General features: G+C 26.1%; 2 protein-coding genes and 1 long non-coding RNA gene across 14 annotated transcripts in view; all 3 read left to right on the forward strand.

Annotated features, from left to right (window-relative positions):
* Window positions 1-151: 151 nt before the first annotated feature.
* LOC127280205 (uncharacterized) lies at window positions 152-3,586 on the forward strand. Of its 2 annotated transcripts, none has more exons than XR_007842804.1 (7): window positions 152-476; window positions 1,487-1,588; window positions 1,813-1,897; window positions 2,218-2,297; window positions 2,407-2,499; window positions 2,655-2,734; window positions 2,864-3,586. It is a non-coding gene; the product is annotated as an uncharacterized LOC127280205 (long non-coding RNA). The 2 variants fall into 2 exon arrangements; XR_007842803.1 differs by having other exon boundaries at window positions 152-472.
* A 5,117-nt stretch (window positions 3,587-8,703) lies between these two features.
* The window catches only part of LOC127280018 (glutamate-gated chloride channel), a 40,774-nt gene continuing 32,438 nt past the window's right edge, over window positions 8,704-17,039 (forward strand). For 10 of the 11 annotated variants that reach the window (XM_051302714.1, XM_051302719.1, XM_051302722.1 and 7 more), the window contains exons 1-2: window positions 8,704-8,841; window positions 13,311-13,378. In XM_051302714.1, coding sequence (XP_051158671.1) covers window positions 13,320-13,378 — 59 coding nt within the window. In that variant the 5' untranslated portion in view covers window positions 8,704-8,841; window positions 13,311-13,319. Of the gene's footprint in view, window positions 8,842-13,310; window positions 13,379-17,039 lie in introns of those variants that run through there. The other variant, XM_051302724.1, reaches the window with a different exon arrangement.
* The window catches only part of LOC127280026 (ragulator complex protein LAMTOR3-A), an 86,943-nt gene continuing 78,763 nt past the window's right edge, over window positions 8,860-17,039 (forward strand). Inside the window, exon 1 of the mRNA XM_051302739.1 lies at window positions 8,860-8,875. The gene's annotated coding sequence lies outside the window, so the exon portion shown is untranslated. The remainder of the gene's footprint in view (window positions 8,876-17,039) is intronic.

Raw genomic sequence — 17,039 nt, forward strand, 5'->3', positions numbered from 1 at the left:
AAAATTTTAGCATTGAAATGTTAAACCAAAAAATTGAGGTAATGTATAATTAAAATCGTAATACTATACAATTTTAGTTTTATTAATAATAAATAATAAAAATTTGCAAAAAAACCAATGAATAAAAGAAAATTAGGTTTTTATTAAAAAAGGGAATTATTTTCATGTTGGTAGAAATGAAAATATTTTTTTTTTGTTATTTTGAGTTGGCATTACAGCTCATTGCAAATGGCGTCGTCGGAGAGAGAAGAACCATATTTCGTTATAGGAAATCGAATCTTGTAGTTTTTCTTTAATCAAAACGATTATTATGAATATTTTTTGATAATTAAGTATTGTTTTCTATAAATATTCGGAAAATTATAAAAGTTTCGTGGCAGGCAAGAAAAAAATGAATATATTTCGATAAAATTTTTTTTGACACGGGAACCTAACCTAAAAATTTTAGCATCAAAATGTTAAACAAAGAAATGTAGGTAAAGTATAATTTAAATTGTAATAATATAAAATTTTTGTTTTATTAATAATAAATAATAAAAATTTGCGAAAAACAAAATGAATAATAAAAATTAACTTTTATCAAAAAAAATTTTCCATGTTGGTAGAAATGAAAAAATTTTTTTTTTGTTATTTTGAGTTGGCATTACAGCTCATTGCAAATAGGGTTGTCATAATGTAGAAGATCGAATTTGTGTTCCGCAATATTGAATCTTTTAGTATTTTTTTAATCAAAACGATTATTATAGAAATTTAGGATAATTAAGTACTCTTTTATATGAATAATCAAAAATGCATAAAAGTTTCGTGGCAGCCGTGAAGAAAAATAATAAATTTAGGTAAAATTTTCATGACAAGAAATGTAACCTAAAAATTTTGGCATTACGCTTGTTGTGACTTGTCGCATTTTTGCGCGACTTTTGAATTTTTTTAAAAAATATTAAATAAATGAAAAAAAATAATAAATAGAAATAAATTTATTAATAATTATTAATTAAATTGAAAATAATAAAAAACAAAAGTTACTACATTTAAAAAAAAGTAGTTAAAAAAAATTTCTAATTATGTTGGTAGAAGTGTATAATTGATTGGTAACTTTTTTCGTTGACGTTGGTATCATTGCTCACTATAGTAGACATTGTTAAAAGAGCGGTTGTTTGCGACAGAAAATTTCTTGAATAACAGAAAACATCTTTAAATCTAAATAGAAATTAAAAATATATTTGAATAATTATGTTCAGTGTGATGTAAATTTTTCAGAGTACAATTAATTTTTGTTGGTAAATATCAGAATTTTTAATATTTTGTGATTTTCTATAACGCTTTGGAATTTAACCTAAAAATACTACACAACCAATTTCATATTTCTTTCCTATATTTGTTCGAATATTTGTCCGCCGTATTTTAGAGATAAAATTTAAAAATAAAATTTAATTATTATTAAAATTCATATTATATGTTTATTTAACTTTTATTTATTTATTTACAGAGCTAAAAGATGGAATAAAGTTATCTTAGGAAAAAAAGGACAAAAATATGTTGAATACTAAAACAATGTCAATCCCTTGGGCGCCAATTCTTCTCAACTCAGGTGAATATTTGTTTATTTGCATTTTAATAGCAGTTTTCCAAATTTTTTTATTAATTTTATATTTGTAAATATAATAATAAATTAGTTTATTCTTTTAATTTTCTATTTATACATAATGTAATAATTGAAAGTTCTTTACAAATTTGTTATAATGATTTAATATTAGAAAAAAAAACTTCTGAATTTTTATTAAGACAATTTTTATTTATTATTTGTCTTTACAGAATTCACACTTGGAGGAGAATACGATAAAATTCTTATCCATAGACGAGATGCCAAAAAAGAAACTTTTACTAAATCTTTAAATAAGTGAGTATCTTCTGTTTCTTTTGTAAATATTTATTAGTATTAGTTTTTCTACTTTTGATAGAGAAAATTATTATATTTTACTTATTAATTATTTATCGTTTACAAAGTGTAAAATTCAAACAATTTTCAATGAAAATTACTTTAAAGTTATTTTTTAATAATACAAATATTGTTAATTAATTAAAATTTTCAAAAGAAACTGACATTAAGAAAATATTTAATTTTTATAAAATCAACTTAAAAAATAATTAAATTTATTTAAATTTGAAAATCTTATTTTATGTTTTTATGGAAAATACATTTTTTTTCTCAATTTACAGGTGTTCAAAACGTGAAGGATGGGTGTTTGTTGCGGAGCTGCTCCTGGAGGAGATCTTGCATTGCTGAGTCGCAGTTCAATGTAAGTTGATCATAAATTTTTTCCTTTAATTGTTTTATTGGCACAATATAATAATTGATAATATTTACGATTTTAAATAAAAATATTTAATAATAATTTTTTTTTCCAGACAGTTGGTCCAGTAGCAGAAAGATTTGAGCTTTTAAAGAGAAGCTATGCTGTCATCGTATCTTATATACAACGCAAAAATGACCCCTTATAGGTGAGTCTTGATTTCCAATATTTTTCAAAAATATCAATTTATAATATGTGATGGAATATCAAATATTAATATATATATATTTTAAAATAATTGATAATATTGAGGATTTTTAATATTTTATTTTATAACATCATGAATTATTATATTTTTTTCAGGTCCAGAGAAGGAAGTCCTTTTATAAAAAGGATATGGTGTCATCGTATCTCTAACACTGCGCAGAAATCCCCTCATATAGGTAAGTGTTTTAATTTAATTATTTTTTAATTAAATTAATTTAATTGTTTAAAAAATAATAACTCAGCATTTAATAGTGTTTTGAGAAAATAATTGTATAATTTAATTTTTAATAATTTGTTTTTTTCAGCTCCATTCTAATTTTCCAAATACCTGAAGATGACTGGGAAGGATGTGGAAGAAGAAAAGTGGCCCCTGCAACATCTTTTTTTTATACAATTTTTTTTTTCATTTTTTATTATTTTTTTTATAATATTTTTTTTTGAACTCCCGGCCTCACGCAGAAGTGCGTGCAAGAAAGAGGGATCTTCGGGAGTTGGCCCAGAAGCGCTCGAGAGTGGCAATGACGTTATTGTCCCGACGAGGGATGATTCGCCGATCGGTGAGTCATTTTTTATTTAACCCCTTCCCTGTTTAAAACAGTTATTTTTTTAAAAAAAATTCAATTAAAATTGATTTATAAATTGAAAATTAATTTTTTTATATATATTCTTAATTTTTTTGAAACTTTCTTGACTTTTTAAAAGAATTTAATGTATTTATAGAAACGTTTGAAGAAAAGTAGACATATACTGCGGGCTTAATTGTTAAATATATATCATATTAAAAATTAAAAAAAAAAAAACAGGGAAGGAATTATGACAACATAGTGACACCATTGACAAAATTTATTATTTTCTGGTATTTTTTAGGAGTAAAAATCTAAAAAAAAAAACATGTGATATTTTCGGAAATTTAACCCCTTATTTGTAACACTCCCCAGATCCTAAAGTATTACATGTTTTGTGGATAATACTACCTTAATACTAAGTAAATTAATATTTTTGTCAATGTTTTTTTCATTGTTTATATATGTATACACGGAAAGAAAATAAATAGCAAATTTTATAAAAGCATTTTTAATGTTTTATAACTTTTCTTATTGAGTGAAAGTAATTTTCTTTTCTATTTAAAAAAAGTAATTCTAATTTAAAATTTGATAAACTTTAAATAATTTAATTAATTAATTTTGTTTAACAATTTTTCAAATTTTGTATTTAATTCTCAAATAAGTTAATGCATATGAAATTTGAAGTTTTTGATAATTTTTTTTTTAATAATTAACTAATTAAATGTTTTTCTTTTCAGAAAAGATCGCTCAGGTGACGGTTGCGTCCCGGGACGTTAACCCTAGTGTAGGTAATTTGCACCTGGGCGGTATTAGTTTCGTTTAGAATAGAAAAATAGGTAGGGAAATTCGGGAAAAATAGGCATTTTTGTTCGTTTTAAATATAGCAATAGGTAGGGAAATCGGGTAAAAAAAATGTAAGTAAAAGAACAAGTAACTGGAGTACCAGTGAAAATTTAATTTATTTCTATCTATTATTTCTATTGTCACTATGTTGTCTTTTATATTTTAATGTTTTATAAGTGTTTTGTGTTTGTTTTTTTAAGTGTTTTGTGAATGTTTTGGTTAATTAATCATTATTTTCAGATGAATCAACGTGGTGAGAAATAATATTTATTTTTAATTGAATTAATCATTTATTTTTTCAGTGTGTAATTTATTATATTTTTAATTTATTAATATATTTATATATGTATTCAATATATGTTTATTATAAATGAAAATTTTTTTTACATAAAATTAAATTAACACTATCTCTACTCAAATTAGTTAACATTTTAATTAATTTGATTTATTGTTTTTTACACTTTTAGTATAAATTAATTATTTCAATTATATAAAATGTTAACTATTTGAGAATTTAGAGAATATTTAAAATTTTAAATTGAATTTTACAAATTTAAAAATTTTTTTGCTTTTGCAAATTTTTCGGATATTTTTTTGTTTTAATTTTGAAATTCAGCATTGCGATCGTCTTAATCGCAGCTGTTTTATTTTTTTTTTTTCTTGTGAGTTTTATTAATATTTCGAGTAAGTACAATATTTGGATTATTAAATTTATTTACATATTTTGATAAAATTTTTGTAAATAAATTTAAGCCATTTATACAACTTACTATTTGAATACTTCCCGGTATATCGAAATGTGTGATGTATCGTGCTATCCAGGTGGTAATTTAACATAGATATCTATTTTATCGATCGGGGTGTAAATGTACAAATACACTGATTTTTATATGTACATATATATGTGTCGATAAAAGAAATATCTGTGCTTAATTACCACCTGGATAGCACGATGACGTAACACTGGACATATCTAATTTGAAAAATTTTTAGGTTACATACCTGGATAGCTAATGGCTAGTTCACAATTTTCTGCAGAAGAGAGTGCATGAATTCTTATACCTGATTGGCTTTTCATAAAATTGTCCAGTTATTTATTCAATAAGAGGCAAAACCAAGGAAATAAAATCTAAAAATCGAAGAAGATAATTAATTGTGAGTAATTATAATTTTTGAATTAAATTTTAATTTATGCACCTTAATTTTTATCTTCATCAATTTTCGATAATAATTATTCAAAATATGTTATAATTAATTATATTATGTTAATTAATTATATTGAATTTTTGATTATTTTGACATTGGAAAAATATATATTTTACAATTCAAATGTTTGTAAATGAGAAAAAATTTGATTTATAAAAAAAATTTGAAGCAAATCATTTCTGGTTATAAGATCATACATTGAAAAGACTGACGTCAATAATTTTAGACATATATCGTTTAGATTGACGTCAACGTTTATATCCTCGCAATTCTCTCCCCAAATGAATCTGTAACATTTTTTTTTTGTTTCTATTTTTTTTTTGCATTTTTATTACTTCTCTTTTTTTAGAAATAATGAAACGTACATATGACAAAGGAGTTATTAATGTTTATATTATTTGTATGATAGTTTGCGGTAGCCAATATATATATCCAGAAAATGTATTAAAAGCCAAAACAGTATATATAGAGCTGAGATCGACGCGGCTTTATTGCCTATAATTATAATATAAACTTTAGAGTGGCTTTAGTTTCAACAGTGTATTAAATAGTAAATTGAACAATAACAATCTCCGGCATTCTATATATTATATTCCCTTGAAAGCTCGGGTTCCATGCGAGAGTCTCTAATAAAATGAATCTAATATACAAATTATAACACGAAATTTTACAATTCATTTATTTTTAAATTTTTCATATTTAAAAGTTTTTAACCAGAAATCGAATTGCATATTGATTATTACTTTTTTTATATATTACACAGAAAAAAATTAATTTAAATTAATCGGTTACGAATATTTATTTTTATTAAATAATTATATTATTTGAAATGGTATTTGTTTCAAATACAGAAATTATTGATTTAAATATAGTTTATTTAATTCAAATAAAACTTATTTGGTTCAAGTAAAAATTTATTTAACAATAAACAACACCCAGAGAAATGATTTATTTGAACCATAAATAAAATATATTTGAGTTAAATAAACGTATATTTGTCTCAGAGCCTACTATAACTTATTTATTTGGCATAATTAAACACGGAGAAAAAGGAATGGTTGGGCCAACCATAGGTATTGATAAATACGTCCCATCAATATTATATGGTTACCACAACCATATCTTTAGTTGATACAACTATAGTATGGTTGGCGCAACCAAAGGTGAGGTTGACACATCAAATTTGCAATTTTTCGTCATTTTGATGTGACAACCTAACCTTTGGTTAGGCCAACCATACTATGGTTGTATCAACTAAAGATATGGTTGTGGTAACCATATAATATTGATGGGACGTATTTATCAATACCTATGGTTGGCCCGCAACCATTGCTTTTCTTTCCGTGAAAATTTTATTTGTCATAAATAAATTTTTCTTTGGTTCAAATAAATTTTTTATTTAAACGAAATAAAATATATTTGCAACAAATAAATGAGTTAGTAGGTAGGCTCTGAGATAAATATACAATTTCTCTGAGTGAAGTAACCGATTATTTGAATCAAATAACATTTTTTTCTTCAGTGTATTAATATTGATATTACAATTATTGATAGTTTCTGATATTATTTTTTTTTTTATCGTTTCCAGACATGCCACGACTTTTCACTCAGAACAATATATTGGAGCTTAAAAAAAGGAAGATGTGAAGGAAAAAGAAAACTGCTAATGGATGAGGTCAGTTAAGGGTTAAGAGTTCATAGAGAATTCTATAGTTAAATTTTAGTTTCATTTTTAAAATATCATTGAATGATTAATTTAAATTGTCATATAAAACTTAGAATCGATATATATCTATTACTAAAAAATGATAATTTAAATTTTTTAGGGTGAAAACTAAAATTTTTCTAATATAAATATTTTTGTTGAAACAGTAAAAAATTAATATTATGAAAATAATGCTTTAGTTAATTCTTGATTTAGTAAAAATTATCAAAAAAAAAACAGACGACCAACGCCTATAATTGCGAGGGTTTAGTCGCCTTTATAAAATTTATTAATTATTATAATATTATTACAATATTAATGTAAAATTAATTGAATTTTTATTGAAATTAATGAAACTTAGTATATGTATATAATTGCTGTAATCGCGGTTACAGAGAATATTTTCTAATGCTAAATATTTCTTGTCGATCAGTATTAATGAAAATAAAATTTATTTGATTCAAATAATCGACTATATACACTGTAAAAAGAAAGTACTAAATTAGTACCAATTTTAGGTATCAAACTAAAACCAAATGACAATTTAGTGCCTAAATTTGGTATTAAATTAATACCTTTTATTTTACAGTGTATACTTGACTATTATCGAATACGAGGGGGAATTTACTAGTTAAAAACGTGTACACTTGACTACCGGTATTACATCTCATATTACCCTTATTACTAAGTATTACACGTTATTACAGAGTACACGCAGAGAAATGATTTATTTGAACCAAATAAAATATATTTGAGTTAAATAAACGTATATTTGTCTCAGAGCCTACTAACTTATTTATTTGGCGTAAATAAAAGTTTTATTTGTCAAAAATAAATTTTTCTTTGCCTCAAATAAATTTTTTATTTCAATGAAATAAAATATATTTGCAACAAATAAATGAGTTAGTAGGCTCGGAGACAAATATACCATTTCTCTGAGTGTATTACACTTTATTACAGAGATATTACAGAGTTTTTTGCGTTATTACAGCACCGTAATAACGCATTATTACACGTTATTACACAAGTATTACAGGAAGAGTATGTACGCTTGACTACCTGAGTAAATTCCCCCTCGATCGAATAAATATTTACTTGAACTAAAATAATTTTTATTTGAATTAAATAAATTATATAATAATAATTTCTGTATATTTGTAATAAATAATATACAATTTAATTAAATCATCAAATAATTAGTTATTCCAAATAATAATTAATAAATATTTTTTTCAATCTAATAATTATTTAAAAATAAATATTTGATAATAGTTAAGATTAGTTGAATCAAAAAAAAAAAAAAAAAAAAAAAAAAATTCAGTGTATAAACGAAGGTCCTGGACCAAAATTTTTTAATTCATTCTTAAAGGGCCTTGAATGATTTTCCGATTCTAGAAATGATTGAAAAAGAAGAAGAATATGAGGGTTGTATTTTTAATTTTTTACAGATATATCAGGGATGCTGGAACAGACTGTGAGACTGGCAACTGTCAGAGCTGAGAATGTGATCCTCAGAGAGAGAAAGAGAGAGATAGAGAGAGAGTGATGAAAAAAAAAAAGATATAGAGGGAGGAGAAAAACTAAAAATCAGATGGTGAGGAAACAGAAGGTGGAGTTAAGGTAGAGCATGAGGCAGAAAGTATAGAAGAGAGAATGAGAAGTAGTCGTTGCTCCATGTGAGGATGAGGATTGGGTGGTGAATGACGTCACGTTGCTAAAGCGACACGGCAACGCGAAGCGTCTGCGTGGGTCGACGGGGTGTCTGGGCTGGGATCAATAACGTGCCAGCAACCAGGTAGTCGGTGTGAGTGGCTCTAGGCTTTTCTACAACGGCAGCAGTCCAGGAGGCGAGCCTTCCGAGGAAGGACGTTTGCAATCCTGAACTGTGTGACACACCGGAGGCGCCATGCCAGATTCGAGACATCATAGGCCTCTCATTGCCTAGGATTTTCAACTACTCCAGGTAAATATCATCTTCTTCTTTTGTGTTTTTTTTTTTTTTTTTTTTTTTTTTAAACTCGAGCAATTTCATGCACCTCTCATCATTTTGAGATTATTATCTCTTCATTGATGTTCATATTGAATTCATCCTATGTGCAACTAGAAAGTGACCATCGCGAATTGACAGTTATCTATTGTTGGGGAAGATGAGGCCAAAGAGGGAGGGACTGCTGAATATAGGGGTGGGAGCCATCAAGAAACGTTATCAGGGCAAACCTCTGCTTTTCAAAGTCAACAATATCTTAAAAACATCGTGCTTTTTGGTTTTTATAAATATTTACGCAACTAATTGTTTTCTAAACCTTATTTTTCGTTTCAATTGGATTTAATGGAAGACTAGAACAAAGTTTTTTTAATCCTTTTTATGCGCGAATTTTGTTTCTTCTTTGAAATTGAAACTGAAGACTAATAAGTTTTTTTGTAGAAAAAAAAAAATTCGAAAATCAATGTAATATAGGTGTTTCTTGTTCTTTTTGAAATTTTGTTTGAGAATTCTTTTTTCTTCATGAATTTGTGATTGGGAATAGATTTTTTTGAGTGAAGTGAATTCATTCAGGTATTTAGATATGGTAAATCAAAAATCTATATAGTGGAGCGCCCGCCATTCCGTATGGTTCAACTATATGTATGGCAGTAGCTGATACAATAAGTATCAACGAATTGTTTCTTTTTTTTTTGATAATTCCGATTAAAAAATCAAATCATTTTCAAGGGGATTAATTATTACGTTGTATTTTCAATTTGGGGGGTTTTTTTTTTTTTCTATAAGAAAACAACTAAATTTTGTAAGAATCTTTATTTTTTTAAAAGCTGCTTTAAAAGGAAAAAATTGTGAAACTTGAAAATAAAGATAAAAAATGAGAAAGAAAAACAATTATTAAATAGAATCATGTAAACAAAAATTTATTACAGGACTGGATTTTAGAATAACAGTTTATAAATAAAAAGTGAATTTTTCGAGTAAATTTTGAAGCTTTAAATTTTCAATTATCGAGATTAAATCTAATTTATCGTGAATATATAAAGTGAGAAGGAAGATTGGATCTTATTTGAAGTTGGCGACGACCCTCATTATAGAAACTGGATTAAGCAACCTCTCTTCCTATATATAGTTGGACTTGAAAATATATATATATATATATATATATATATATATTCAAGCGTAAATCGGTCATGCATTGGAGGAATGGTCTCTTTTCGCAAACTAATAAACTAAGTGTTTCAAGTGTTGGCAAACTTTGATTACCGGATTTAATTCATAGTTATATTAGTTTACTGTTGTTCCTTGTTTCGAAACAAGTATATATCTATATATATGTTTAGGGTAAATTTATTTGAGGTGTTTGAATCAAGTATATAGATGGTTAATTATATTGGGATCATCACATTCCTAATTCTTGGGTTCATCAAATATCTCATTATCCAGGTCAACCCGTCACCGGATACGTCTATCTCGTTAAGGGTGAAATCAAGTAACCTCCCGACCTATACCTTATTAGTTTCTCATAATATCATCTTTTTTTTCCAATTTATTTAATATTTAATGAATTTCAAATATATTCGTTTATAAAAATATCAATTACTTGATATTTTAAACTAGAATCAAAGAATTGTTTTTGTTTCATTAAAAAAGAAACAGGTTTTCTGAATTTTTGATTTTTATTTCTTTTTATGCTTTTCTCTTTATTTTCTGTTTTGACTATTCTTTAAATACATTTTATTTCTTCATGTTTTTTCTTTATTTGCAATCTTTTTTTAAATATGTAATTTATTTTTTATTCGTTTTTTCTATTTCCTATTCTAAAGCTATTTCAGATAAAGATTTTCTACTTATTTTACTTTTCTTTGATATTATTGATTTTTTCTATCGTAGATAAAAACTAATGAAATATATGGAAAATAATTATTAAATAGAATTTTGTATAAGATTTTGCGTCTAACAAATTGTCCCTCAGGATAATATATATAGTTGTGATTTAGGGGTGGAAGAATTTCTTTTAGATACTGATGTATATAGGAAAACAGGGTGAGAGAAAGAGAGAGAGATAGATATAAAAGGGGAGTTGAGGGTGAAATCGACAAAAAGGGTGTAATATGAAAGGCATCGATTTTTGTGCCATGTGCGCCCCACTTAAAGGATTTGAAATCGTGTTTGCCCGAGAAAATTTTTTAGAGAGTTTTGCATCAGGAATAGAGAGGATTGATTTACATACAGGTCTATATATTATAGATATAGTAATAGAAAAAAGAACGTGGGTTTTGTATCGAGAATGAAAAATGCGGACAAGTTTCACTACTTTTTTTTTTCTAGCTGTGACAAGTAAGAAACATCGTCGTAAAAGTGCAGAGAAGCTCGTAAAAATCCTGGTTTTACGGGACAGGTGGAATCCGTAGTTTCATGAATTATAACTAAACCGACGCACTGGGACCTTAAACGTCTTGTATACGCATATAAGATTTGTGTGAGATTAAGGGTCGGTTTCACCAACTCCGATTAAGTATATATATATATATATTATATAGTTAATTCTCGATTATAATTTAATCAGTCTTTTATGTACCAACATCTTTAAAACGGCGGTTAAATATTAAATTAACGGACCTATTTTGGTTTAATATAATCTGCGCGCGCAATTTTATCAGCTGTTCTGAAATGTCCAATCAGAATGGCTGCGGATGAAAAGAAAATTAATTCAAGTTTGATGAAACCGGCCCTAAATAATAAAACGACAAAATTATATAGAAATTTTATGAAAAATTCATTTGAAAAATTAATATTGAAAAAATGAATCTTGACAATATTGTTGTTTTTAGAAACGTTTATTGTTTTTATTTTTTTTTTTTTTGTCATTTCTCCGGATATGAAAAGTCGATACCAGGTCGAGCAAGAGAATTGGACAGATATTTGATACACAGCTTAGTAATTTGACAAATTGGCGATGGTAATCGAATTAGTTTTGAGATCTCCATGACAGTTGAGCTGTATGATGACGTACACTAATTTCCAGAGGCCTTTATCGAATGTAATTGGGAACGCGTTCTTAATTGCTCCAAAACGGAAACTGAAAATTAACCCACGGATAGTGCCGTTGCTTTTCACTTCTCTCCATATATATATACACACACACAGTTGAGAGCCATAAATGCTTCGAGATTTTCTACCCCTTGATGAAAAAGGAAATTGATTTTAAGATTCTTTTACACTTTTTCCAAGTGTTGAGTCTCCAATTTAACCATTCCAGATCTTGATTACTTTTAAATTAAAAACATTTTAAAATATATGGCAAACGAAAAAGATCCAAATTTTCTGATCATTTAACAAAAGAATTTATTTGATTTAAATGTTAAATTTGACGATTTATTTATTACACATGATTCGTTAAAAGAAGCATAAATTTAATATATATATATATAAGTTAATTATGATAAAGTTTTTCAATTACAGGGATTTAGAAGATTTAAATCCATATTCGAAACTTACATTAAATTAAATCCGTGTAACTTTGAGTTTGAACTTTATACAGCATCTCGAAAGTTTTCCTTCCAATTTCCATGAATATGAAAAATTACTGATTCCAAATATAGATATTCTTTGTCTAATATAAAACAAAAAGTATTTTTTAAATTTTCAAAGTAAACTTCTGAGTATTTTTTGTAAAATTAAATATAATAAATTAAAATAGAATTTAAAAAAAATTAAAATGTGACGCGCTCTGAAGAAAGGGTCCTTAGAAACAAACAAATTATAGATTATTACGATAGTTTTATTTTGATTAAAAGAAGTTTCTTTCTATTTATGTAAAATTATTTTTATTATTTTAAAATAAATTTTTTTTTATTTATTATTTTCAATTGAATACTTAATAATTTGTATTGATCAACTTTTTGTATTTTCACATCAAAATTTTGAAGCATATAATTTTTTTTGCTTCTAAGGTCCCTTTAGAGCGAGTCACAAGAGAAGGGACCTTGCGTCAAAAAAAAATTTTAGGTTATGTTTAATGATAGTTTTACCTTTATAAGAAGTTCCTTTTTAATTAGATAAAATAAAAATATGTTTTAATTGAATTTTTTGAATGTAATTGAGACGCGGAAGTGTTTTGTATTAGTAGTGAGTATTTTCGCAAAAAAACATAACCTAAAATTTTTTTTGACGTATGATACCTTTGCTCGTGGAGCTTGAATTAATATAAAAACAATTTTTAACAGTTAAAATTAAGAAAACATTTGCTAAAAATACATAAAATTTCTCTCGACTCCCTTTTTTTTGGATTTGAATCTTCTTTGACTTTGTTAAATAAATTTGTGTGAATTTATATTGTTTAACTATGAAAATAGAGGAGATTTTAAGATAATATATATGATTATTTTGACTTGTTTAAGATGTACAGTTTGTAATTCCTCTTTGTGTATTTAATCACATGTTTTCAGGCCGTCGAAATGTGGCCTGGAGCATTACCGTTGATAGCATTACTGGCAGCCCTGCTACATCCGGCAAGGTAAGTGCATATATTTGAATACAACTCTATATATAAGCTAGAAGATGTGGTGCGCTACACCCAGGAAGTAAATCTCACCCCTCCCCCCTCCCCACCCCTATCTTATATGCAATATACCATACGTCAATCGGAACTCTATCACAATTTCGTTTATTACACTTTATTTCCAAATTCGATATTTCTTTCTCGGGAGTTTTTTTTTATCTCCCATTTCAAATTCGTTTTTTTTTTTTTTTTAAATGAATTACAAAAAAAAAGGGAACAAGTATCCAAAATTTAACGTGACATATAAAGTTTTACGACAATTTATATATGTATATATAGTATTTATAATGTTGTGTGGTTTAGGATTGTAATAATATTTACATATAAATGAAAAAAAAAAAAAAATAATGTTGCCAGGCCAAGGGGTTGGCACAGAGGGCAAAAACAAAGTAGTACTTCTGCATGGGGAAAAAGAAATTCAATTTTCATGTCTCTCCTGCTGCAGTTTTCATCGCGCAAACTTCATAAAACTGTTTAAATAAGTTTAACAAGTAAACAAAATACGCTTGTTTCCAAGCGGATTTTGTAAAACTTGGTTTTCTCTTCTCATTCCCCATATATATAAAAGATTCACGACTTGAGCATGAATGTTTACTTCTTTAAAATATGTTTCCTCTCTCGTAAATAAAAAGGCCAAGGCATATTCAATTTTTATATTTTTCTTTTATGTTCATTTCTCTCACTCAAATCGTCAACTTTGTGAATATAACAATAACAATAATAATAATAATAATAATAATAATGATAATAATAATAATAATGATAATAATAATAATGATAATAATAATAATAACAACTTTAATAATAATGATACTCTCTAAATCTGAATTAGTAGTTTTTCTACTCTCTAAATCTGAATCAGTTATATTTTACTGATTAGCAGTAGAAATCTATACTAATTGCCATAGCTAGAATTGAGTAACTGACAATTAGTAAAAAATTTACTGATTCAATTAGTAAAATATCAATAACTGATTGAATCAGTAATATAAATATATGGCGGCGGCCGCAAAATCTACTGATTTAATAGTTAATTTTAAAAGTTATGTTATATACAAATTACGGTTTTACATAAGTTATTTTCTATTGCTTGTATATTCACTAATTATATTAGTAAATTTCAAAAAATAACTACAACTTCAGTTAAAATGAAAAGTACTGATTGAATTAGTAAAATTTCTACTGATTCAGATTTAGAGAGTGTACTATAATGAAAGCAGAGTGCGGATTCGTTATTACCAATTGAATTAGTAACAGTTTTGACTAATTTGTAGTAGAAAATTACTAATTGTTAGTAGAAAACTACTAATTCATGGAGTAAATCGTATTTTTTACTATTTTAAATTAGTAAGCCGATTTACTCCATGAATTAGTAGTTTTATACTAGCAATTAGTAGTCTTCTACTAAAAAAAGAGTCAAAACTGTTACTAATTCAATTGGTAAACGAATCCGCACTCTTTCATTAGTAGAAAACTACTAATTCTGATTTAGAAAGTAATAATTATTATTGTAGTTGTTATTGTTTATTATTATTATTATTATTATTATTATTATTATTGTTGTTATATTTTCTCGGCCTATTTATCAGATGAAAGATAGTTTATCTACTATGAATTTTTTTTTTTTTTTAATGACGGTCATTGACTTTTGTGTAAGGTTGATGACCTGATATATTTTAATCCAAGACACCTGGTAGCAGGTTGGCACTGTGAATAGGTTGGAGTCGCGTGTAACCTCAAGCGAACTGCCGATCCAGCAAAAGGGAAGTTTCTCATCAGAGATCAGCCTGAGGCTGCAGACTGGTTTAAATATTTCACCACGGACATTATCTTGTACTTTAAAGTTCGGACAATTTATTTCGCAAAACTTAAGTGGCAACATGTGTTTTCAAAACATTTTTTAAAGAAATATATATATATATATATTTTTTTTTTTTAAATACAGAAAATATTTTTGTTAGACGCAAGTCTCACTTTCGGCTCTGAATAAATTTCTCATTACTGTCAGTTCAAATCACATTCAAGCGCTATATATACAGTTCGTTAAAAAAACAACATCAAGCAAGTACTTGAAGCATCCTTGAAAAAAATTTCATTCATTCTCATTCTCATTTTTGAAGAGATGAATGTCTTTATTTGCTGTTGAAACTATACCAATTCACAAGGTGTTGAAAATTATTATATCAAAGCTCTAAGAAACCGTCAACTTTAATCAAAAATATAATTAACATATTAGTTAAAAAAAAATTTAATATAAATTAAAAATGTGTTATTAATTTTTATTTTAAATTTTACATGGCCTTAAACGATTTTTGTTTCTGTTTTAATTTTTACATGCCCTTAAAAATATATATATATTTTTTTTTAATTGAAAAATTAAAATAACTAAAATCATTTAAGATAATGTAAAAATTAAAATAAAAATTAATAATAATATTTAACCGATTGATGGGGGGAAAAAATAATAGTTAAATTCTGTAAGATTTTCCAAAAAAAAAAAAAAAAAAAACTGTATTTTGTAAAGCGCGCGCATATTTCCGACACTTGCGTTCCACCACGCATCTAACGCTAGGGCTGACTGCACGCCCATTCGTACTACTGAAACAACCTATCTTCTCGTGTCTGTTCACCTCAATCCTCACTTGAAACTAAATATACGTAACGATTTTTCCGAATATCATTTTCCTCTTTAAATTTCTTAATATTTTCAATAGACTTAATTTTTTAAATTAAAAATTTAAATTTTTCTAAATTTTTAAACAATATTAAAAATTTGTTAGTGAAAACAAATTTCTTGATATAAAAATATTTTTGATGGGTTGGGTAATAACTCGGAAAAATTGAGAGTAGTAAAAATAAAAATGGAAAATAATTATTAAAATTTTATGAAAGAAAAAATTATTTTTAGAAAAACTTTGTACATTTTTTTTTTTTTTTTGAAATAACCAGGACAGGAGTTAAAAAGAGGCAGTTAGTGTGCCTACGGAAAACGGATGTAATGTAATTAAGTTTTTAAAGTGAAACAAACCGTCTGCAATTAAACAGAAATAATGTGCTTCAACTCAAAATTAAATTCTCTTGCGTCCGATTCTTGCTTTGCTCTAGAATTTAATTGCAGAAAGTTGACTATATACACTCTAATTAGAAGACGTTTCATCGGGTTTATATAAATAATTGTATTTATTAACAACACATTGATATTCCCTTCAATGTATATATCACACGCGCAATTATTTTATTTTTTTTTTATTTTCTTTGAAAAAATCTTCCATATTGAGATCAAATTAAAATATATATTCGAAATTTAATTTTTATATTATAGGAAAAAAAATTTATTGCAACTCCTGATAATGTGTTTGTAATTAAAAACGCCAAACACAATTTCTACAATTAAACTCTGCGAGTTATAATTTAATTACAAATTGAAACCGTACTCAAGGGTCTATTCAAATAAATAATATTTCCTAATAAACCCTCTGTGGCATACTAATTTTTATCAATAAAAATTTACATAAATTATTACTTATAATAACGGGTAATATTAGTGCATAACAATTTTATCAAATTAAACTTCCTTTCCTAGAAGTGCAAGAGGTGAAATGGCGCCATAATTCTC

This window comes from Leptopilina boulardi, unplaced genomic scaffold (genome assembly GCF_019393585.1).
Source record: "Leptopilina boulardi isolate dan_hultmark-lab unplaced genomic scaffold, ZJU_Lbou_2.1 LbouV2_229, whole genome shotgun sequence".
Classification (NCBI taxonomy): Eukaryota; Metazoa; Arthropoda; class Insecta; order Hymenoptera; family Figitidae; genus Leptopilina; species Leptopilina boulardi.